At 43.6% G+C, this 24,702-nt stretch overlaps 1 protein-coding gene across 3 annotated transcripts in view; it reads left to right on the top strand.

Annotated features, from left to right (window-relative positions):
• The window catches only part of MARCHF8 (membrane associated ring-CH-type finger 8), an 85,098-nt gene extending 72,896 nt beyond the window's left edge, over positions 1-12,202 (top strand). For 2 of the 3 annotated variants that reach the window (XM_033066271.2, XM_033066272.2), the window contains exons 4-8: positions 2,213-2,292; positions 2,617-3,462; positions 5,390-5,570; positions 9,172-9,319; positions 11,819-12,202. In XM_033066271.2, the coding sequence (XP_032922162.1) occupies positions 2,213-2,292; positions 2,617-3,462; positions 5,390-5,570; positions 9,172-9,319; positions 11,819-12,123 (1,560 nt within the window). In that variant the 3' untranslated portion in view covers positions 12,124-12,202. The remainder of the gene's footprint in view (positions 1-2,212; positions 2,293-2,616; positions 3,463-5,389; positions 5,571-9,171; positions 9,320-11,818) is intronic. The other variant, XM_033066274.2, reaches the window with a different exon arrangement.
• The last annotated feature ends 12,500 nt before the right edge of the window (positions 12,203-24,702 follow it).

The following is a 24,702-nucleotide window of genomic DNA, read 5'->3' on the forward strand; positions in this document are numbered from 1 at the left end:
TGTCTCCGTGGCAGAATGCAACATGCTGGTTTACTCGTTTAAAATTTTATTTTTAGAAGAATGCTCAATATGTCTTTTAAACTATTTCATTATTTAAGTTACATTAATTTTCATTTGCAGATTGAAACAGTTTATCAGTAAATTACTGTCAGATCTTTCACTAAATTGTCAGACTGAGGTTAAAAAAACATTACTGCACAAACCCTTATAAAAGGATATGAAGTCAGGTGTGCCTGCTTTTAGAAGAGGTTAAGCATCAAAAAGAGAAATTTCCAACAAATACCTGAACTCACATCACTGCATGGTCAGAATCCTATACCGTTAGCATGTGCAAGTGGTGTAAAATGTAAAGAACTGTAGTTTCCAGGATAAAGCCAGTAATTTATCTCTGTCTTTAATTTGTTTTGTCAAGTTATTACATAGTTCAGTTTGCTTTCTGGCCCATGGTTATTCTACTGGGTTTTATTCTATACATGTACCCAGCTTCGGATAAGATGGGAAATAAGTTACAGTGTCTTACCTAGGGGTTAAGAGGTGTGTGTCTGAGTCTTGGCTGAGTCTTGCCTTTGATTTCTGCAGACCCAGCTGTAAATAGATACCTGTTTTTCAGTGTTTTCACACCTGAGGCATCCTAATGTGAGGGCAGATACATTGCTGCCTATAGTGATGTTGACTAGAGAAATAAAACTGTAAAAGATGAGTTCTGTGACAAGGAAGGTGATTGTTTTATCTGTATTTATAAAGTAGCATGTGTATGTATCTTCTCTCACAAAGAAACGAGTATATTGTGTGACAAGGAACCTTGGCTTTGCTATAAGAGTATAAAAGCCCGTGGCAGCCTTGTTTAAATATACAATAGGGCTTTTAATAAATTAAGTACAGAATTGACGAGCCCCAAGACAGATAGAGTGTGTGTTGCAGCATGATCAAAGCAGTGATGACTGAGCAGCTCTGGTGTCCGAAGCTGAAAGCACAGGGCTGGGCACAGGGTGCTTCTGTGGCAGCGCAGCTTTTGTCACCTGAGGTCTCCCTGGTCTGGCTGTCTGCAGTTATCTGACCCAGGTCTCTGCTGGCAGTGCTGGTTTCTGTGCAGCTCAGTATGGGGTTGACATTTCTGTTGTTTGCTGATTGCATTGTTCTTTCCTGGGTTTCAGGCTTTGCTGTGCAGATCAAAAGAGCTGTAAACCTTTGTTTGAATTTTGAAGTGCAGTGTTTTGCAGCAGTGGATGAGCATGCAGCCTGTCCAGCAGCTGTGGAACATAGGAGACCCAGGTTTAAAGATTCTCTATTAGGAGGTTATTAATGCAGGTCTCCTTCTTGCCAAAACCTCCAGGAAGAGTTGAGAAGTTTGTCAAAGTGATGTGCAGGATACAGCAGCAGAAAAAGTCTTTAATAACAACCAGTGAAGTCACAGCTGAAGCAATACTCATTCTTAGCACATTGATTTTTAGATTTGTCTATTCAGTTAAATATGTTAAATATGTTGTTAAATATGCCAAGAGCTTCACTTTATGTTTTTGAGTTAGTTCAGTTAATTATTAATTCTTCAGTTTTTCTATTTCTCACTGTGCTCTTGTTGTGATTTACAAATATGACTGCTGCCACAGCTCCAGGTAGATGGAAGACCCTGTTCAAGTAAGAGCAGGATGAAAATCCTCACAAAGTACAGAAAATACTTCAGGGGATGGTCTGGGTTGGCAGATGGTGCTCATGGTGCATATGGTAGTAAGGAATATAAGTCCTCAGGTTGTGTTTGGGTTACTGAATTACTGACAGTTCTGTTTTGTGAAGAAAACCCCAAGCCTCCAATCTCCTGCCATCATTGTTAAAGAAAGGATTAGTTATTACATGGTAGCTAAATTCCAACTAGTTTATACACACACTTCCATCTAATTATTCTAATTAGTGTAGCATTTCTCATTTCCTGAGCTATTGTTCTCTGCAATGTTTGACAGCTGGCAGGTTCTACTCCAGAGATGTCTGCATTTGACCTTGGGGTAAAACATTTCTGTTCTGATCACCACTTCTCCAGGGATGAGACTGTGTGACCTTTCTTGAATTTAACAGTAAAGTCACTTTCTTGCAACTAGCCCTTGAGTATCTGCCGTAGAGTGGTATCTGACTCCATATGCTGTGTTTCACCCTGAAGGTGACTGCTCTGTATACTAACTCCTGACTTGAGGTTTTTTTGTTTGTTTTAATGTCACTGCAGGCTGGAAGTCCAACCTCTGTCTCTGCCCCTCATAGCTTCTCTCGGACTTCTGTTACGCCATCCAACCAGGACATCTGCAGGTAAAGAGTGGCATTTGTGTGGCTACAGTGAGGCTCAGGAGAGGTTCAAATTAAGGAAAAACAAAACTGAAAAAGCATGTTTATGGGGAAGTAAGCTATGTGGGGTTCCCACTTGAAGCATCCCATTTGTTTGACTCGACTGCTGTCTAACACTGCTTTGTTAAATCCTACTGACTGTTTGGCCCTGCTATGTTTGCCATTCCCACACTAGCTGTAATTCTCATTTCTTCACTTTTAATTATACATGTTCTCTTTTTTAATTGTTGTTTTTTTTTTTTTTTTTTTTTTACTTTCTGTGCTTTTATTCCACTGTTCTGCATGCAGTTCCAGTGCAGTGTTTTCTGAGTGTTGTCATCACAGTCCAGTGCAGTCTGCTGTTGTCTTGAAAAATGCGCACTGCCAGAGCCCTCTGACACAAGGGGTCACTGTGACAGTAATCTGTCAGGACACGTTACATGCAGCAAAGAGAAACTCCCGTGGGCAGGATCGGGGCCAGGCACTCAGGTCTGCTAAGAATGTAAAGCCCACCCGCACTCTGAAATTCTCCAAGTCCCTCAATGACGTGGACCAGAAGGCGCAGAGCACCAACGAGTGCTTTGATTATGTGGAGCGAACACGCTCAGAAGGCAAACTGACCCCGAACCAAGAGCAGTGTTTAAGGATTAACAAATTTCATCTTAAAGAGAGGAAACCACTGAATCTCAGGCCTCTGTCTTTTAGCAATTCTAAGCACTCCTATATCCCTTCCCTTTCCAACTACTCAAGTGCATCGGGAGGAGCAGAGAACCACAGCGCTGTACATATCCCCCTGCTGGAGGACAAGGTGGACCATGACTCCTCAAGGAGCAAAAAACTGTTGCGTTACCTTTTTTCCTTCTCCCACACCTCCAGCATCAGCAGCCTGCATAAATTTCATGAACTGGAGAGCTATTCCAGTCACTTCCAAGCTGACAAATCCTCCAGCATGCTGGTGGGAAGCACGGACTTCTGCTCTGATGATATGGGAGATGATGACGTCTTTGAGGACAGCACCTCAGTGAAACTCAAAGCAAAAGAGCAGCGGGCACCACTCTGTTCAGTTGAGAAGGACAGTGACCTTGACTGCCCTTCCCCCCTCTCAGAAAAGTTACCCCCTCTCTCCCCTGTGTCCACATCCGGGGATACCTGCAGGTTGGTTTACCAGAGAACCACCTACCTTTTTAACCCTCCCGTGTGCGGTGGTGACTGTTCTGCTTTCCCCTGCCTTTGTGCTCTTTCTGTCTCTTCTGTTACCCTGTCACCTTGCTAATACAGTGTGTGTGATTTGAAGCATGCAACCTTCTCTCTGCAGTCCTGCACCCCTCTGATGCACTTAACAAGGCTACTAAGTAAAGTAATTTCCTTTGGAGTCAAATAAATTCTAAAATTTATTTCAGGTTTGGAGTTCTGAGATAGTATTTTTCTCTTATCAGTGCCCAAATGGGGAATACTATGAGAGACTCAGCTACACATCATAAAGGTCAAGCTGAACATGTCTTAGCCTTTAATGAGCAATGTGTTGTCCTGACAGCACTGCCGGTTTGGTCAGAGGGTAGGAAACAGGAGGAAGACAGACCTCTTGAAAATTGCTTGTGAGATCAGATCAATATAACTTTAGATTTTTTTTTCCCTCCTCAGCTTGTGTCCCACCACACTTTATTTGTTACAGGCTTCCTGGTTGTCTTGGTCAAAGGGGATTCGAGCGCTGGCTGCTAGTGGTAGGCCTGTGTGATATACATAGTGTGAGGTTCAAAAATTATGCGTGTCCTTATTCCAACTACCAAGGATTAATCATGTGCACAGGTGGTAGGAACAAGGAGATCTGGAGTGTCTTCATGGTGACTTGTCTGCAGGTCTGCCCCATCCCACCTCCAAAATGTGGTTGAGGAGCAAGAGTCATCAAGTTCAGGAGCAAGTGTCCAATCCCTCTGCATAGCATTTTATTACCATAGTCTTTCTCCCCTCTAACAGTGCTTCCTAAAGCTGCCTTTGTTATTACTTGCCAATATTATTTGATTTCCCCCTCGTTACCACCATATCTAGTTCTGACTGATGATAAGTCTGTACTGACTTACCATCAACAAGATGCTGTTGTAATCCACCCACGCCTTCATTTCCACTTGCCAGCGCTCAGCAAGGTCACAAGAGGCAAGATGCTACACATCAGTAAGAGATTTCAGTAATAGACAGGGATGGCAGCAGGCCAGAATGTACTTCACATATGCTTAGTAACTTGTATTCATTCCCCGAGCTCCTCACCATCCCCTTTCAATTCATGACCTCTTCCACATGGTTAGAAGGACTTCACAATGCTTGATGCTACCCAGGGGTTGTGTATAAATTGAATCTGGAAATCAAATGTCAGCAGCTGGTAGTAACACTTTATCAGATGTCTTTGCTGTTTGCACAGTTAGATTCTGAGGGAATGGGGAATTTTGCAGAGCTGATGCTTCCTTAGCTAAGTAAGAGTTGGGGAAGCAAAACCATTTAGAATAAGTGTGTTTTGGGGTTCAGATTCAGTGCTGTAGTTCTGCATTATGAATCTCTTTGCAATTTGCGTTGCAGTTAATCACTTGTGTAAAATCCAGGCTAAATTAGTTGCACATGATCCTGAGGTGGTCTGTTTCAGCACTGATATTAGAAATTTTTTTTATCTTCTATTTCAGACCTTGGTACATGAGTAGCTGTACCTCTCTGTGCATATTTTGTCTTGGGAAGTGCTGTCTGATCTGTTTAAATGCTATTTGCAGTTAAGTGCTATTGGTCTGGGTGAAATGTTGTCATTTCTTGCTCCATTTTTTTTTTCAGGTACTGCATTTCTGTCAGGCTCTATGTGTGTCTCATTTGTGAGAAAGCAGATGTCTAGTTAGCTGTGTCTATGCTTAATTATTTTGTGCCTGTGTATGTGCTTGTGCAGCAATTGAGTTGTTTAGTTTTAGCTCCTTTGTGAAACACATCCCTTTGATTTATATGTGTCGGGATCCTCATTGAACATCCATGTGTGATCAAATATTACATGGTTCTTCCACATCCTTTCTGCTTCCTCTTCTCCTAATGAGCAGCTTTGCTTCTGATTCAGGATATGTCACTGTGAAGGCGATGATGAGAGCCCTTTGATTACCCCCTGTCACTGTACGGGAAGTCTTCATTTTGTGCACCAGGCCTGCCTGCAGCAATGGATCAAGAGCTCGGATACGCGATGCTGTGAGCTGTGCAAGTACGAGTTCATCATGGAGACAAAACTGAAGCCTCTGAGAAAGGTAGGCACAGGATCTGCTTCCCCATGACATGCTTTGTTAAACAGAGATCCACTCTGGAACAGGCTGAGCCTGCAGCACCCACCATGTATTTATTAATGTTTTTGTGGCTCCTTAGTAAGTCTGGTCAGTCTTGTATAGGTACAAAAGGATTTGAATTAACTCACCCTGGCAAATTCAACATCTCTGGAATCCAGCTCTGATAACAGCTGTTAGAGCCCAGCAGCTTTCTGTGTGTAAATGTGTAAACATATATGTGTGTGTGTGTAAATATATATATTTATGTCCATGCAGCAATCTGATATTTTTGTGTAGATTTTAGAGCACAAAACTCTGTAGTTACCAACATTTTTTTTAATGTGGAGCTTGGTATTACTGGAACTTGCTTTAGTTTGTGGCTCTAAGATCCACACAACTTTTAAGTTCTTTTCAGAATATGAGGGTTTCACATTAAATTTACATTAAATCACACTTCTTGAATGTAATTAAGTTAAAATTTATATATTTTCTTTTCCTTCTAAAGGATCAAACCTATTTACTTGAAATAATGCATTGTAATTAGAAGGTGGTTCCCTGTTAAATGTGTTTTCATTTTTACCTTTTCTTAGGCTGTGAATGACTAGAGCCTGTATTTTTATTTTATAGAGAAGTATCTTTCATAAATCTGGTGACCTAAAGTATAGGTGCTGAGATCAGTTTTGTTCTTCTTATCTTCACTTTGTTCTCCCACATCCTCCAAGCTTTCAGTGTCAGTTGCCCTTGCATCAGGATTTTGAGATGGAAGTCACTGGTATTCTTAGCACAGACAAATCTTGCCATATCTTCCAAAGAGGTTAATAACAATAACCTCAGTCTGCTAGAATAAATGAGAAACATTAAATTCAGTTATGATGAGCCTAAATCATGTAGGATGAGAAGTCTGGACTGCAGCTATCCAAAAACTGTTATGAGAACTTGTCCAAATCCTAAAAGTGACTTATAACAGAAAATACAGCAGATCTCAAACACTTCTTATTTTTAGAGAGATGTACTGTCTGCAAAGTGTATAGCTTAGCATGTCCAGTGGATAGGATGTCCTTTGCTTATGACTGTGGTGGATCATTGCCTTCTAAAAACTGCAGATTTTGGCTTGGCAACCCCTTGGCACAGAGTGTAGTTGTTTCTGAGCTGCAGTATTGGTCATCATTAGCTCTGCTGTCTGCACAGACAATACTTTGCACAGCCCAACCATAGGACAGGAAAGAAATTACTCTAGAGAATCCAAAGAAAGAAGAGTTGATATAGTCATTTGACTGCTGTTTTTTTTTTCCTATGCTCACTCTGTCTGAAGTGGGTGGGAAACATTTTCTGAATATTTGTGCCCTGTGGAAAAAAAAAATGTTGCGCACCTTCAGAAATGAGTCACTCAACATCATTAGTTATATCTGAACAGGTCATCTGTGGGAAGCAGACAAGTTGCCAGAAGGTAGGGATAGAGCCATAAATAGAAGGAGTTTACCTCTCAAATACATCTAGAGACTCTTTTTAGAGGTTCAGCTGCAGCAAAAAGATAAGATGCCTCTGTATCTTCAACTCAGCCCTTATGATAGCCTTTCAGTCAGGAGAAAACAGTCTGAAACTCCTGAGTATGAACAGTATGGGACAAATAATAGGGCTTCTCCTTGTCTGTAGGGTAGAAATAGAATTAAATTCCCTTGGCATCTTAAGGTTGCATTGCAGCTGTGTCATGGCTCAAATGAAGATGAGGGCAGACAAGAGACATGCTTAATTTTAAAATTCAATGAAACAAAGAGACATTAAATCTAAATTTTCTGCTGTTTTTTAAAATTTGTTTTAACAACAGTTGGAAACTGCTGACTGTTTTAAGTGAGAAATGCCACATGCTGTGTCATCGGAATAATAAAGCAGGGACCTACAGATTCTCTGGGCTAGTGTGCAGTTTGCAGAATATTTCCTCTTTTGCTTTGCAGTCATCTCTCTTGACGCAGTGAGGTGGTGCAAGCTGGTTTTGTGACTGTGGAGCCAGCAGGAGGTATTGTCCAGCAGAGGAGCCCAAGTTGTGGAACAGAAAAGAGAAGTTTAAATTAGTCGAAGCACAGGTCCTCCTGGCTCTGTAAAAGCATTTGCAAGTAGATTTAACATGGTTGCTTTTTGGCAAAATTATTTGATTAATTTGTGCTTCTATCAAAAGGCACCACCTTTGTATAGAAGCAAAAGCAGTTTTCTATTTAAAATACAACATGCATAGGGAATGTTCTGTCCAATCTTTTTCTAAAATGATTGAAAAAAATACAGCTTTCTAGTACAATGAGTCTAGCATGCCATTCCTGGAAGTACTCAATTCTTGTGCCATGATGAGGTTTGATGTCCACATAACTGGAAATGTGGCTTGTGTTGGACAAAGATATGTGTCTGTTGGCAGCACAGAGAGGATCACAAAGTCTCTGTGTCATGTTTCAATCATTTTAGTTTTTGTGGCAGTGGAAGCAATGATTCAACATAATGGATGATTTCAGTCATATCATTCAGATCATCCTCACTGCCACATTATGCCTTCTTTTTGAAGTCCTCTTTTTCTACAAATTATCCTATGAGACATCAAATGCACCTTTTTATGCATGAGATGTTTGTATGTTCCAGCATGTATTATGTGAAGGCGTGAGAAGAGCTGTCATAACTCTCTTCCAAGCAGATATGCTGAGGGATGTGTGTCCCAAATACAACAACTTTCATCATATACATAGGTGAAAGTACAGAAAAGAAATTTAAAACACAGCTTCTGGGGGTCCCAGGTATGTCTGGTTTATTAGAAGCATCTATAATTATTGTCTAGTTTCGTTGTATCTTTCTGAAAGTATGTTGGCCTGGTCTTGTAGTTTTGTTTTGGGCTATATAAGCATCATTGATAGATGCAGATCCGGGGATTTAATTTTCTGCATCCTCTCAGAAAAGCTGTCACCCCCATTCTGCTCTATATTCTTAGGGCATATGTATTTAGGTACACTTGAAACACTGAAAATAAAGTGTGAGTGTTACTGCTATAAGTGGTGTTAAATATATGTATAGATGGAATGAAACCTCCAGAGGCAGGTGGTGAGAGCTGAACAGCCATGGGACTCTGAGAGCTCACCATGAAGTGTCTTTACACACCCTGCTCAGGGGAATCGTGCCACTTCCACTGTTCTGTTGAATGCCTCTCTGAGCAAGGGTACCCACTCCCACTCATGATGCTCAGCTGCAGCTGTGGGTATCTGCTGGAGTGGGGAACCCAGCAAGGAGCAGCTCTGCTTGTGTCCCTGTGTGCTGGAGCTGCCCCTGTGTGGGTAAACAGCGTGTGCTGACATTGTGCTGAGGCTCAGGGTGGGAGCTGAGCACTCCAGTCCCCTCTGGCACCAGCACTGTCACCCTGTGACAGCAGGGTGAGCTGCCAGCCACCACACACCTGCAGTGCCCAAAGCAGTGATGCCATCTGACTTTTAAAATCCGTGTTAGGAGGAAACTGGTCTCTGCCTGGCTTTTGTTCTTATCAATGTTCTCTTTTCATACTCTCTAGTAACTACAATAAACTCCTAATCTCTTGCTCTGGTTCCTGGTTTCTTGCCAGTGGGAGAAGCTGCAGATGACAGCCAGTGAGAGGAGGAAGATCATGTGCTCTGTAACATTCCACATCATTGCCATCACCTGTGTTGTGTGGTCTCTCTATGTCCTCATAGACAGGACTGCTGAAGAGATTAAACAGGGACAAACTACCGGTATGTTACTTGTTTATCTTCCCACTTATTCTCTTGGAATAATTATTTATCCTGATTGCCGAGAGGATGTGAAACATAAGTGTGTTAAACTTCAACTAGTCAGCTTTACCTTGGTGTTGGGTTGGTTTAAAAGCACAGTTCTAAAATTATTTAGTTAAATCAGTAAACTAACCAGTGAATTAATCTGTGGGTACTTTTAAAACCTATTTCAGGTCAATTTAGTTTGCACTTGTGAAATGCATGGCTATGAGAGCTAATCCACTGTAGCCAGGCACAAAGTTGCACTGCCTCAGCAAATTTAGGTCTAAATTTGCAGATAAGGATGTAAGCATTTGTTTGCCTCCATGACTACCTTTAAACTGGGCAAAACTGGAACAGCTTTAAAAAAGAGAAGAAGTAAGAGGAACCTAAATGCAAATCTTTGAGGTAAATCAACAGGGTTTTCTTTCTGCCCAGTCGTCTGTGGCGTGGGTTAGTCATCAGTGAGAGCCATGTTAGGCTGGAAGAACTTTCATGAGTGACTGCACTTGAAGCAGAAGAAATAGAAGTTGAATATTAGGACTCCAATTTGCACAACTAAGATAAGATGCACTGCAATCTTATCAAGGGCTGCCACCCCAGTGCACAGGTACATTAACTTCTTGAATAGGTTTTCTTTAGTATGTCAGCAGTAAACGTACCAAGCTGAAATGTGTTTACTCAGGTATGCTGGGCTGCAGATTTGCAGCTGTCACAAAACTTCCTCAGGCAGCTGAGCCTGAAGGTGGGGGTAGAATGGATGGAAGCTGTTAAAAGGCAAGCTGTCCTTGCTTACAGAGCCCTGCATGCCAACTTGCAGGTGGAAAATGTTTTGCTGGTGATTGAAAAGTGTCCTTTGTGGAGGTAGTTGAGTATTAATAAACATGTAAATCCACAGAGCTGTTACAGTCTCTTCAGAGCAGAATCACTTGAAATTAAAAAGTTATCCTCTAATTTCTCATTTAGGCTATAGTTGGATTGTTCACAACTTCAGTCAGGAAGCTGCTTTCAATGAAATCTCTTAGTTTCTGTTCCATCCAACCCCTTTTTTTCCATGAACAGTGAACATTATTGGCCTTTCAAAAGTGTAAGGTTTCCATATGATAATGAAAAGGATATGTTTTCAAAGATTTATCCTTTTCAAGTTATTTTAACCAATAAATATATTAGATGAGCATAACTAGGAGAAATTATGTGACTATTTGGTACATATTGTAGTGCTTTCTTTGCTCCTTTCATTTGGATTCTAAATCCAGGAAGTGCTGGGCAATGCAGGAAATGTGTGTGGGTATGTATTCATGTCCACACAGGGGCAAGCATGTGCTGTCAGTGCCTACAGACAGCATCAGACAGCTCACCTTTGAATGAGAGGGTCAGATATGAGTCACCGGTGGGATTTCATCAGTAGCAGGGCTGCAATGTCCTTTGTATTTTGAGACTAAAGTATTTTCATTCCTCCCACACTACCATGCATTTCCAAATAACCAGCCTGTATCTTGGTTAAAACTTTGAAGAGTTGGAAAGATACAATTTTAGAAAAACCTGATAATGGGTGATTCAGCATAGCTTCATATCTACCTTGTGATGGCACTTACTTTAAAGAGTCTGGATGAATACAGGACCTATGGAAGCGGAATATGTATAAAAGGAATAATTTTTAATTTAAAGTTGGTTGATAGAAATATAACATGATCCACTGTCTAAATGTTCAAATTAGACAAATTTAGGCAAAGTGATGGTGTTAATTTTTAAGGACAGAGGGTAAGTTTGGAATACTTCAGCATCTCCAGCACTTGCAGTTTTGTATCAGAAGAGATGCTATAGTTCAATACAAGTTACTGGGTCTGATGCTGATAAAATTTCCCTGATCTGCATAACCAACATGCCAAGTTCTATGGTAACAATCTTTCCTTTATGTCTCCATGTACTGTGAGATCACAGAGTGGAACAGACTTGTTGGGTCACTGAGTTGAGTCTCTGCTATGAAGAGAAAACTATGCCATAGAATCCCTTTCATAATTTGATCCAGTCTTTGTTTAAAAACAGGTGTAAAAGGCCCTAAGCATATTACGGGTGGTTGCCTTGACTCTGTGATTGTAGTGCATCAAGGCTCAGACACAGAAAAACAGATGTTTGTTTTTTTCCTCTGGTGGGGAAGAATGTGATATGTGAAGCAGAAGTCTGTGTGTTTGACTGGAAGAGGGGAAAAAAAAGCCAGACAGGAAAAATTGCAAAATAATAATAGTTTGCATGACCCAAACTCTGTAGCAGTTTCCTTGCAGTACGTTTTTGAAAAATCCAGTTTAGTCCAGCTAAAGAAAGTCTGACTGTAGTAAATTAAGCTACTTACACAAAGTTTGGAAACCCCACAAGCCCTCTATACAAAAATACCCTCCTGGGGAGATGGTAGGATAATTTCCAGGGCCTGCTGTTTGACTGGCAGTGAGGTGAATTTCGTTATTTTTCTTTTCTTTCTTTCAGGTATTCTAGAGTGGCCATTTTGGACTAAGCTGGTAGTTGTGGCTATTGGTTTCACTGGAGGACTTCTGTTCATGTATGTACAATGCAAGGTGTACGTACAGCTGTGGAAGAGACTTAAAGCTTATAACCGAGTAATATATGTACAAAACTGTCCAGAAACTAGCAAAAAGAATATTTTTGAAAAACCTGCACTAATGGAGCCAAACTTTGAAAGTAAAGAAATGTTTGGGGTTCACCATTCAGACACAAACTCTTCACATTACACAGAGCCAGAAGACTGTGCTGCAGAAATCCTTCATGTCTGATTGCTAGGTGTAAGGGGTGTTTCTGTATGTCCTTGAAGATTTGAATATCATTGTTTACTGCAAACTGCTCTACCTTTTTAAAATCAGCAAACAGCTGGGGGCTGGCGGATGAATTTTTTACGTTTGTATTTTTGTTGGAATTTTTAAAAATCCTTTAGGCATATCTGTCAATGTCATCGCAGTTGCATACCTCTCAACATTTTGTGTCTCATACTGGCTGATCAAAGAGCCACAGGATATTGGGTAGAATGAGCCTTGGGTTTGGTATCAAGGAAGCCGCTAGTGAGCTGTCATCAACTTCATGGAGAGTGTTACTTTAGAGCATGACTCTTCAGTGATTCTGGAGGATGTGTAGTGTGGGGTTGGTTGGTTGGTCTGTTCTTTCTGTGTGATGAAGGAGGTTGTCCCAGACTGTGAGAGAAATGAGAGAGAGACTAATCTACCACTAATACTGCCACTAACATTGTGTCTTCGGCAGCAGGTGTAAAATTCTGCTTTATGTATTGCGATGAGACTTACAAAGCATATAGCACTTTTAAAAATCTTTATTTTGTGATATGTATGTCAAATGAGAATGAAACTTGAAAGAATGTGTCATATTTGAAACATTTCTTCATTCTTTACCCCATCTATTCTTCTGGAACATAAACCTCTTGCCTTACAAAAAATTTTTTTAAATTTCAGCCTGTGATTTCCCACATATGCCCACATTATCTCACTAAACATAACACTAAAAAACTCTGCTTCTTTGGGTTTCCTTTGAGGGGCAATTTTCTTCAAAGGATATTGCACTTGTGGCTTGTGTATGAGGAGTAGTGGATGTATACAATGCTTGTTTTCAGTAGTTTCAGTGCTCTGTTTTGGGGATTGGTTTTGATTCTTTTTTTCCCAACAGGTTAGACCATCAACATACCTGCACATATATACCTGATGTAACTTCATTCCAAACTATTGGTAAAGGGTTTGTTGCTGTATTGATAAAAATGTGAGCTGTTACAGAAAAAAGGAAACTTAGTCAATACAGCCGAAACTGGTTTTCTTTCTTTAGTGCTGTGTCATATGTGAATTACCCAAAAATTTGATGTTGTCAGAGGAGATGCTGACATGCAAGTCTAGGAAGTCAATATCACATTAAGTGGATAAATTTAAAAATACCTGCTTCGTGTGATGCACTGTGTGATCAGAGAATAGTATCTGTGCTTTTGAATTTGGGACTGGCTTTTTAATCAGTCAGCTTTCATGCAAAGAGAGGGACAGCTTTAAAATCTGTTTGGAAGGCTTTAGACAGTTGCCCAAAGCCTGGGGTGTGTCTGCAGTTGATTTGTTTGTCCAGTCTGTCTCACTGCACCACTGTCCAGCTTTAAGCCCTCATTTAACCAAAGTCTCAGTGTGACTGGAGCAGAAACGAAGCCCCACGAAAGTCAGCACATGAGGCCTCTGCATTTGAAAGCTGACTTTCCCTACCTGAGCCCTGTCTAAATCTCTGTAAAGTCAATGATAATATGGCTGGTTTTAGTAGGAGTTGCCTGGACTTCTCAGGTAAAAATTTCTGTTTACTTGTTGAAATAGTGAACTAAATTCTGAGCTCTAGTTCAAGTTTCACTTAGTATTTTTGAAGTCAACTTTGGGTACATTCTTTTCATAGAAAAAGCAGCTGCTTTAAGACTTCTTAAAATATAACAGTAAGAGATCAGGGATTTTCTCCTTAAAATGTAACATTAATTTATTTCTAAATCAATATTTTAATGGAAGGCAGAGAAGGGACTCTGGTAAGAGAACACTCATCCCAGTGGTTTCTAGAAGCTGTTAGAGGAAAAGCACCTGTGCCTCTGTCACTTCATGCTTGAAGCTTACTGTCTGTGATCTTCATGAACAACGTGGTACCTTGTTCTTGAGACATGTTAAAACATGCAGACCTCTGGGCAGTCCTGGTAACACTGCACTGGCATGGATTTGTGTACTGTACTATCTGTCAGGATGTCCCATGCTTAAGTGATTCAGGCAGACAAACCCTGCATACCCTGCTAGTATCGGGGCAGTCTTTGTGACCATACACATGCAGAGTTTGTTGCCTGTGCCTGCCATAATTTAAAGTGCAATTACTCAAGACCTTTCCTGAACTCTGCTGTGGGTGATCCTCTTCTATTGCGAGAGCCCTGATAATACAGTGTCTCGTTCTGTTTTCTCTTCTGTTCTGTGAAAGATTCACTAGATAAACTCAGGTGGGTTAAGTATCAGGTCTTGCACACCTTCACGATGTTCTCCTGAAATGCCCAAGTGCACGAGGCCTGCCTGTCTGCGAGATGCTCACATTACAGCTGCAAGATGCACAGGATCAGCTGCTGAGCACTGCTGTGCGCGCTCTCATCCCGTCTGCGGCCACTGGGTGAAATGAAGATGGACAAGTCCTGCTATGAAACCTGGCTGTTCTCCAGCTCACACCTGAGAGGCTCTGTGTGAGCAATGTTCTGACATCTGATACAGCAAACCGTAACGTGCTGGTTCTGCTTCAGTCGCTGCTGTACATGATTCTAGGTGAAACATTGCGAAAGCTCATTTGGTGTTTTGGAAGCTGCATGTGAAATGTGCCAGGTAGTGTTCAGTGTATTCAGGTTACTGAAGGTTTTTGCTGTGCCCCCCTGAGTATCTTAACTTGTAAAGAAAAATCATCTCCAGCAAAAACACTTGAGGAAAGATATTTGTGAATGAAAATGTTTTAGCCAGTGTTGCTGCTAACAGTTCCTTCTCCCAGCAGGTCTTTTCTGAATGAAAATTAAGGTTGATTTAAACTCTTTATACTGTTTAGGAATGCTCATACCAGGAAAGGCTGCAGAAGAGATCCATCTGTCAGGGGGTTTCATTTATGCTGGTTACACTTCTCATGCTGATTCTTGCTTGGTGTTAATGGTGGGCTTCTGGAGATGCAGTTCTCCACTTCTGCGTGGTGCCATCGAATGTTTGAGAAGGCTGAATGGTGCTTTTTTCTTCTTTCTCCTCAAGAAGATACTGTTGACTTTTTTCAGCTTCCAGCTGTGAGGCACTGATGCCAGCTCAGGTGAGCTCTGTCCTTTCTGTTCAGGGGTCAGTAAGGGGAACAACCACCCCCTGTTAGATCAGGCTTTCCAGTACTTCCTTCTGGCAGCTTTTGAAATGACTGAAAGAGAAGCCTGGTCCTTGTACCTTGGCCAAAGTTAGCTTGGGTTACCCTGGGACTTTCCTGAGACCAGAATTTAAGTAGGAGGGAGCATAGGCTTGATGTCATCTACCACAGTCCCTTCCCTAGGTTGCCAGAGCCTTTGCTGGTATGTCCAATGCCCCTATTCAACTGACCCCATTCTATTGATGGCACTCCTCTCCAAAAAGACACCATCTGGGCCAAGGAAATTCCCCTGCTGTGTCACATTTGATGAATCTGCCAGGTCATGAACATGCATTATGTTAAAAATACAGGTGTGTGCTGCAGAAGGTTGATCCTGCATAAGAGCAGGATGAGATACTAAATTCCTGTGAATTCTCAGGACTTTTTTCAATTGTAAACCTGTATTTTGGGAGTGAGAGTGGTGTTTAAAATGTGTTCTGAAGAGATGGCCAGACCTTCGGACGGCTCCCTCTGGTTCAATGTCATTGAGATTGGCTTTGCTTCAGCAAGGAGGCATTCAGTGAAGACTCAATGAGCCTGCAAGGGGTTAGAGAAGTACTGGGCCTCTGTGCTGCACCTGGGAGTTCCTGGGAAGAAGTTGTAACTCTGTCCAAGCCAACCCTCTGTACTGATCAGAGCACGAGTCCCATGTGGTGCCGTAAGGAAGAGGGCTGCTTGGCCTGCCACTCACAGGAAACCTTTGAAGTGATGCATGGATGGGCCATGCACAGGAGCTGGTTGCTTCTGTCCTGTGTGTGGCAGAGTATGTATCTATTGCAAAGTGGGAACCAGGTCCAAATTTCTCCTAAAGCTGACATGTGTTAAGATACAGATTTCTGGTGTGGTCTGCTCTGGAGGCTGGCCAGCAGTAAAAGGGAGGAGGTCAGTGACTCTGGGTTGGGTCCTTCTCAGATGAAACAGGGTGAAACAGGGCAAATACAAAAGCAAGGATATTGCTGGCTGGATTTCCTTAGTGTTGTATTAGATACGCAAAGAAAATTTCTAAGTGGGACCTTTTATTTTGTGATTATTTTTTAGTTTTGAGATATTGCGGTGTCTGTATATTCCAATGAAGTACTGAAAGCACTTGTTTTTGTATAGAAGATAACTGTTTAAAAATTGCAGCTAATCTTGTATTTAGGTAAAACATTTGTAGATAGGTGATTGTATAATGTTGAAGAACTTTACACTGGCATGTGTTGTATAACGTTTATACAAGACACTTCATACTTCTGCAGAATTTTTTAGTTATTAAATTTCTAGTAACTTAATGTATAGTTTTGTATCCTTTCATGTATGTTCGTTTTCTCAGTATTACCACTTGCAGAGTTATTTTTAGTTTCTTAAACTGTAATTGGTTATTTGTGTGTGATACACGGGGTTATTGACTGCAGCAATAAAGTGTTTCTATAAAAAAACAGAAAAAAACAAACCCATTATAAGTATCCATTTTGTATGAAAAAGCATGGAGAGAAAAATTGAGCTCTCCAGTGGTAAGATGATGATCAAAACACAGAACTTGGTGGCTCTTCAGTGCAGCAACCAATGCAGAGTAGCACCCCATGACAATTTGATGATATAATGACCCATAATGATCAAGACATTATAACCATCAGGATAATTGGGCAACTCCTTTGATGCAGGTGATTTGGTCTCAAATGGAGGAACCATGGGGAGAATTTTCTGCCTTCTGCCATGCAGGAGGTGGGGAGAGAAGATTCCTATGGGCCTTAAAATCTGACCTTCTGGAATCAACACTGCATGGGGCATCCAGTGCTTCATGTCTCAAGTCAGCATTCTCGCATTAATCTGTGTAGAGGTGCAGAGTAGAAGATGCTCATTGCTATGATCTTCCTCTAGGAAGAATATTAATTCTGTATACAGAAGAGTAAGTTTTTAGCAGTTTCACTAGAATATGTTTCTAGCACCAGTAGGTCAAGGAAACTTCACTGCTGTGAAAGAGCTTGTTACAAAGGCATACACAGCAAAGAGCAAAGACCTGGAGAGTTGTGTCTGTAACAGACACAAGGGGGCTCAAAGAAAAGCTTTTCATTTCTGTTAAAGTTGTAATTCGTTTTTCATTTTCTCTTAGATAAGGAAGGGAAAGAGATATTAAATCTGCAACCCTGAAGAGGTGTCTTCCATGCAAAACAAAAGTTTCTGTCCTACATTCCCCTAGTAAAGAAAGTCTGGCTGTAGTAAATTATGCTACTTACATAAAGTTTGGAAATCCAACAAGACCTCTATACAAAAATACCCTCCTGGAGAGATGGTAGGATAATTTCCAGGGCCTGCTGTTTGACTGACAGACTCTGAGATGAAAAGCTGATGAATGGTTTAAGGAACACAGCCCCCAAAGCCATCTGGCTGCCAGTTAAAAAGTGTTCCTTGTCTGGGGCTCAGGCTTGTCGAGTTAATTATAAATTAACTTACTTCCTCTTGTAAACCTTATTTTCATCTGAAAGAGTATTGCTGTCACTGTGTGAAGTGTGTCCATCTCTGAGGCAGAGAACAGCACTGGCTCAGCAGCATATGGCACAGCTGTGACTGCAGGAACAGGATTTTTCATCTGGTCCCCAGGAGCTGGAGCTGTCTGGTGAGTAGTTACTGGCAACTGGCTGGCAGGACCAGCATGACTTGCCTCTTGGAGCAGGGCAGAAGGAGGCACTTGGGAAGCAGAAGGGAAGCATTTTTCAAGGTCCATGTGCCCTGTGGAGGCTACAAAGGTGTCAGAAGATGCAACTCCAGCTGCTGATTCTGAAAACCAAGTCCTCTCTCAAAAGCCAGGCTTGTGCCTGTGCTGCTGCTCAGCCCCCTGCACTGCTGCAGGAACTGGACATCTCCCAGGCCACCCTGTGGAGCAGTCTCCTGTCAGCCACCCCTCCATTTCAGATTTCCTTATCCTCAGCGTGTTACCCATCTCATGCTGTGCTTGTTCTTTTCCTTTCAGTCTGCCTGTGCAACCCAAATTTCCTTCCTCTTGCCCCCTTCCTCGTTTTCCTCTGGGCCAGGCTGGCTGTGAGGGTTGTGCTAGGATGTGTCAAATTGCAGACAATGTGTGGTTGATAGGAATGACCATAGAGGTAGCCAAAAGTGACGCTGCAAATAAAGGTCAGTGTCCCCTTGTGATCCCAGTTTTTCCTGTAAATCCTCTAGGCTCCAGTGTCTGATGTGTAGGATGCTCTCTGACGTTTTGGCATTGTATTGTGTACCACAATACAGCAGAAGAGGGTGATTTTTCATTGCCTTGGGATGGATGTATAACATAAGAAAATCAGGCAAGAGTATCTCAATATAGAACAAGAAGTGAACAGAGGAAAACTCAGCTCATCTTGGCTAGATGGAGAAAGGAGGCAGAGGAGGGGTGTTTAAAAAAAAAAAAAAAAAAAAAGCCAAGCAAATCAAAAGAACCCTGGAAAGGAAATGGGGAGCAAATTCAGTGCATTATACGGGGTAGAATAATTGGAAATTTTATAGTGCACAGGCAGGGTCGAGTGATGGCAAACTTTAGGAATATACTTTAAAGTGCAATCTAGGAAAAGCAAGAATGGTGTCAGAGGAACTGAAATCTGAAAATAGAGAGTAGACTTTGAGAGTATTAGGGAGATAAATGAAGTTGTCTCAAAGGCTTTAACGTCAGAGGAGGGTTTGAAATAACTGAATAAAACAGCAGAAGGCTGTACAGAGCAGAGGGGGGGAAGATCATTCAGGGCGTGCTCATTAAATCCTGAAGCTTCAAGGAATCAGGCTTGCAATTCCTAATATTTTTAGACTTCACGATAACAAACCTCCCAGTCCATTTTGCTGGCACTGCCTTGCTGTGCTGGGTTGTTCTGACACTGTCTCAAAGGCCATCTGCAAACAAGGCAGGCCAAGCAGGCTTAGGAGAATGCATCACTGTTAGAGCTGCAGGGTCTGGTGCTGGGACAGCAGGTTCCTTTGTCAAGGGAAACAGTTATCCTTGTGGTTGGGAAGGGACAGGAAATGTCTTGGGCTGGTGACTTGATCCAGCTGCAAGAGCACAGCTGTCTTGGAGAGTGTCATACATCATACCTGCCTTACTCGTGAGCATCCCAAAATAACTCACCAAGTACCCCTGTCCCCTCCTACAGATTACCCGAGGTCTCTCTAGAGCCTGGCTTGCCACTCACTTTGCTCTCGTGTTTACCTTCTTGCTTTGACAGTGCTATATTAAAAGGGAACCGATTCTAATAATGGGATTATGTAAACCAATATTTCCTCATGCCAGCAAGTTGATGGTTTATTTTATCCCAAAACTACTTTCAGGACTGTGCTAAATTCATGGTCACATATAAGTAGTTGATGTACACCAGAGAAATCAGATGTAAATTAAATCAAACCGTTCCCCTGAGCAACCTTCTTGCAGCCCTGGACCAAATCAAGGAGTGTAGAAGTTAGAGGTATTCTTTCAAGAATTAGTTTGGACCTCCCTGATGATGCACAAGCCTCTATCAGGACTCTACCTTTGCTACTTGGGCTTAGGAATTAACAGCAGTTTTCAGTCTCCCACTGCTGTTCTAATTTTGCAGTTTTCAAACAGCTGCACAGCAGCATCTGCAGAGGAAGGAGAGGATGTGCACATTTAGGGGGAAGTGATGAGGTCAGGCAGTTTCAGATCCCATGGTCCTCAGGGCTGAGGGAGGTGTCCTAGAATCATGGTAGCGGGGATGAAGCATCCAAGGAACACTGGCTCATGAAGAGGGTAGGAAGCTCGTGGAGATAGAGGGACTCGGCCTCTTGCAACCTGGACGGTCCCTTACAGAAAAGGTATAAAGATATTAAGTGTTGATGTAGCAGCCCTGTTGGGAGTTGTGAGAGATTGCTCTGCCACTGTGTGGATGGCAGAGCAAGGACGCTGCGCTGAGCTTTGCAACTCTAGAGTTCATTACTGGGCACTGAGGTGCGACAGAGGCAATTCTAGGAACACAAAGGGATTTTTCTCCCCCTTCTGGTGAAGTAATATACAATTAGCACCCGTGTGTTCTCAGCTATTGTGCTGATGCCCCTTAGATTGTTTATGTAGCTTGGAAATGTCTGTAGGCTCTGGGGCTCCTCTGTCATTTGTTAATTGCTGCATTGTATCATTCCTCCCTATTCCCAGTCCTTATTAACATATTTCAGGAGGGCCATCTGCCTATCCCAACTGCCTGTAACCTCGGGAGGGCTGTAAGATACCTGACATCTTCACAGAACAGCCGTGGTTTTCACTGGCACTGCACAAAGGTAAAGAGGGACAGCAGCTGACTTCTGCTCTGAGTTTCCATGTAGTAAATTTGAGGGATGTTTAGGCGAAGGGGAGCTGTGAGTAAGGACCAGCAAAATCTGGCAGAGTAGGTGTGCCCCTTGCAGGCAGCTGTCCTGCCCCACGCTAACACAGCCAGACCAGGAATAGCAGCTGCTCATGCTTTAAGGGCCCAGTTTCCCATCTGCCTGCATGTGGCTGCACAGATCCTTCTGCCTTAGTGAAACCCTCTCCAAGAGAGGAGCCAGGTGTTTGTGCACAGGTGGTGCAGGGAACAATCCCTGCTTCCCCAGGGAAAGGGTTAGGGGTGACAACACAAGCCTGGGCTGGTGGTGACAGTACAGTGTGCGTCTCCTTATGAGTGAAGTAATACACTCTCTGGATAAAATGGCTGGGTTTGGTTTTTGTGTATCCTGCATTTTGTCTGGCAGGATTTTGACAGTGTTTGAAACTATGCCAAAAATAAAAATTATCAGTAGATACCTTTTGAATGTGGACCTTATGATAAAAGTGAGAAGTGCTACAAGAACAGACTTAGAAAGAGACATAGCTGTGAAAAGGTTGGTCAGGCACAACAAATGCATTCCTACAACTTTCCTGTACAGGACTGAGCTTATCTCATATTTTTTACTAAGTTTGTAAGAGGAGTTACAACACTATAGGGAGACTCCCAGTCACATCTTTGCACAGAAGAGCCTCAAACCGTGTGAAAACAGAACTCATCACTCAGGGGAATGGAATTGTGTTCAAATGCTGCATCAGAGCTGAAATGCAAATAAACATGGAAATCTGCTGATCAATATTGGAACACCACAAACAGTTCCATATTTGCAGTGAAAATGAAGGTATCTAGAAAGAGGCCTTAGTTACGACAATTCTGTTTCTGAAGCACTTGATATGTTTCGGATATCTTTCAATGAAGACTGTGAGCCTAAATTTAGAAACATTAGGACTAACAGCTCTTGAGCAAAAATGAAATGGAACTGTGAGTTCTTCAAAATCTTATATAAAAGGAAAGGGAAAGCAAGAAAGATCTTACTGGGTTAATGGTGCACTTCCATGTGGTAACACTGTCCACGGGAGTGATCACAGCAAGGATCCTTTGCTGCTTCAATCTCAGGAGAAGTCTGATCTCCGGCTGGGAGTCTGCAGCTACCTCATGCAACAAAAGGTGGGTCATGCAACAGTTGGCTGTTTTGCACTTCTGTTTGTAATTAATCAGTAGCAGCAGGCTAGAAATTAATGCTGAGTGCTTCTGAATCTTTTCTATGTCTATATATAAAAGAAGTCCTGAATGTGGGAGAGCCTTGAAATCTAAGTCACAATACACAAAATTCTTGAGTTTCTACTTGACCTGAAGAGACAAAGGAGACATTCCCTGACTCTTCTGGTGAACATAGCCCAGTGTCTTCAGAAAAGCAGGATCCTTTCAAGGGCAGCACAGGCTGTCCCTGTCGTCCCCATTGTGTGGCCGCAACATGTAAGTTAAAATATAAGACAGGCTACAGCCTGTCTTGGGAAGCTGAAGCAGAATCCATAAGCATGTCCCTGATGTTGCTCAGCAGTCTGAGGGGCACAAGGCACTTTGCAACTGGACTTGCCAGAACAGAAACAGGGACAGCCAGCAACAACTTCCAGCTGCTGGCTTTAATTGCACACTTCCTCTGTATTTGGAGATTGCTGCCTCACCTGTGGGCGGAGTGCTGCCATACTGAAAGTGCTACCAAAGTATGATTTGATTAGTTACCACCATACACTTAATTAATCCAGCCCAGAACCTCAGCTCTAACTGTATCACAAGTGAAGCACTCTTGAGGTGGTTTTAATTTAGCTTGTTATGTATATCCATCACTAGAGATTCACAAGAGCCAGAGACCAGCTACGCCAAGTGCCTGACCACAAAGAAATGCTGGGTTTGCTCATAGCAATGATGAAATGACACTGAGATGTGCAAAAGCCCAGCCCAGCTCCTCTCATCACAGTATGATGCAGCTGCTGCTGCCAGCAGCACAGAGGAAGATTATCAGTGAGATAACAGGGGTGGCAGGATGTAGTATTTGCTTGATGAAATACTGTAGAACAGTGTTTGTGATCTTAGTGTCGAAGTGTCAAGTGTGCAGTGTCACTGCTATGACTTTATTTCTCTGGCAAGTTGGAGTCTGGAGGAAGCACAGACAGCTCCTCTGTTCATAATGGCAGCATCCTAATGGTAGCAGGTGCTTGGTGTACTCAGGGTGGGGAGTGTGAAATGGGATGTTAGAGGGCTTTCTGCAAGTGGGGAGCTGGTTGTGTAAGTACAGTTCTGATGTGCAGACATGCTGGCATGTGGTGTTACACACAGTAATGCAAAGACAGCAGTGTGTTTCAAAAGGCATACAGGCAATAAAGCATGGGCACATATAGGGGTCTAGCCCTGAGGAAAGTGTGAGCTGTACACAGATTTGGACATTTGGTGTATAGAATGAGGGTGCAGCATGGTGTGAGTCAGCATCCCTAGGAGTGTTCAAAAAACATGTGGATATGGCACTTAAGGACATGGTTTAATGATGAATTTAAGGGGACTTGATGACCTTAAAGGTCTTTTCCAAGCTTAAGATTCTTTGGTGATATGATAGAGTGAGTAACTTTGGGTGATGAAGAAAGTGGGATATTTGCAGTACGTGGTGTGTTTTGTCAGTGTAGCCAAGAGCTCTGGACACTGTGTAGAGTTGTGAAACTGTAGAAGGTTATCAAGAGGAAAGAAGATTGTGGAGGGCTGTGTAAATCATGCTGGTGTGGAGCTGGTTTCAGAGAGAGGGCAGGTACATGGAGAGGGCTGAGTGCAGGGTGAATGGCAGGACTGGAGTGTGGCAGGGATGGCATAGGGTGAGGGGCTGCTGTGCCAGGAAAGGAGCTTGAGGCAGGGATGGCATTCAGGGTGAGGGGCTGCTGTGCCAGGAAAGGGGTTTGGGGCAGGGCTCAGGGAGCAGTGCTGGGGCCAAGCAGCAGAAGTGAGCTGGGTAGGTGTGCAGGGCTGGGTTAGGTGTGCCATGCTGGGTAGGTGTGCCGGGCTGGGTAGGTGTGCAGGGCTGGGTTAGGTGTGCCAGGCTGGGGTAGGTGTGCCGGGCTGGGTAGGTGTGCAGGGCTGGGGTAGGTGTGCCATGCCGTGTAGGTGTGCCATGCCGTGTAGGTGTGCCATGCTGGGTAGGTGTGCAGGGCTGGGGTAGGTGTGCAGGGCTGGGGTAGGTGTGCAGGGCTGGGTAGGTGTGCCATGCTGGGTAGGTGTGCAGGGCTGGGGTAGGTGTGCAGGGCTGGGCTAGGTGTGCAGGGCTGGGGTAGGTGTGCCATGCTGGGTAGGTGTGCCATGCTGGGGTAGGTGTGCAGGGCTGGGTAGGTGTGCAGGGCTGGGGTAGGTGTGCAGGGCTGGGTAGGTGTGCCATGCTGGGGTAGGTGTGCAGGGCTGGGTAGGTGTGCAGGGCTGGGTAGGTGTGCAGGGCTGGGGTAGGTGTGCAGGGCTGGGTAGGTGTGCAGGGCTGGGGTAGGTGTGCAGGGCTGGGTAGGTGTGCCATGCTGGGGTAGGTGTGCCATGCCGGGTAGGTGTGCAGGGCTGGGGTAGGTGTGCAGGGCTGGGTAGGTGTGCCATGCTGGGGTAGGTGTGCAGGGCTGGGTAGGTGTGCAGGGCTGGGTAGGTGTGCCATGCTGGGGTAGGTGTGCAGGGCTGGGTAGGTGTGCAGGGCTGGGTAGGTGTGCAGGGCTGGGGTAGGTGTGCAGGGCTGGGTAGGTGTGCCATGCTGGGTAGGTGTGCCATGCTGGGTAGGTGTGCAGAGCTGGGGTAGGTGTGCAGGGCTGGGGTAGCTGTATAGAGCTGGGGTAGGTGTGCCATGCTGGGTCCCTGTGCCATGCCGGGTAGGTGTGCCATGCTGGGGTAGGTGTGCAGGGCTGGGGTAGCTGTGCCAGGCTGGGTAGGTGTGCAGGGCTGGGTAGGTGTGCCATGCCGGGTAGGTGTGCAGGGCTGGGGTAGGTGTGCCAGGCTGTGGTAGGTGTGCAGGGCTGGGGTAGCTGTGCCATGCCGGGTAGGTGTGCAGGGCTGGGTAGGTGTGCCGGGCTGGGGTAGCTGTGCCATGCCGGGTAGGTGTGCCGGGCTGGGGTAGCTGTGCCATGCCGGGTAGGTGTGCAGGGCTGGGCGAGGGGCGGGCAG

The sequence above is a fragment of the Catharus ustulatus genome, chromosome 8 (genome assembly GCF_009819885.2).
Source record: "Catharus ustulatus isolate bCatUst1 chromosome 8, bCatUst1.pri.v2, whole genome shotgun sequence".
NCBI lineage: Eukaryota > Metazoa > Chordata > Aves > Passeriformes > Turdidae > Catharus > Catharus ustulatus.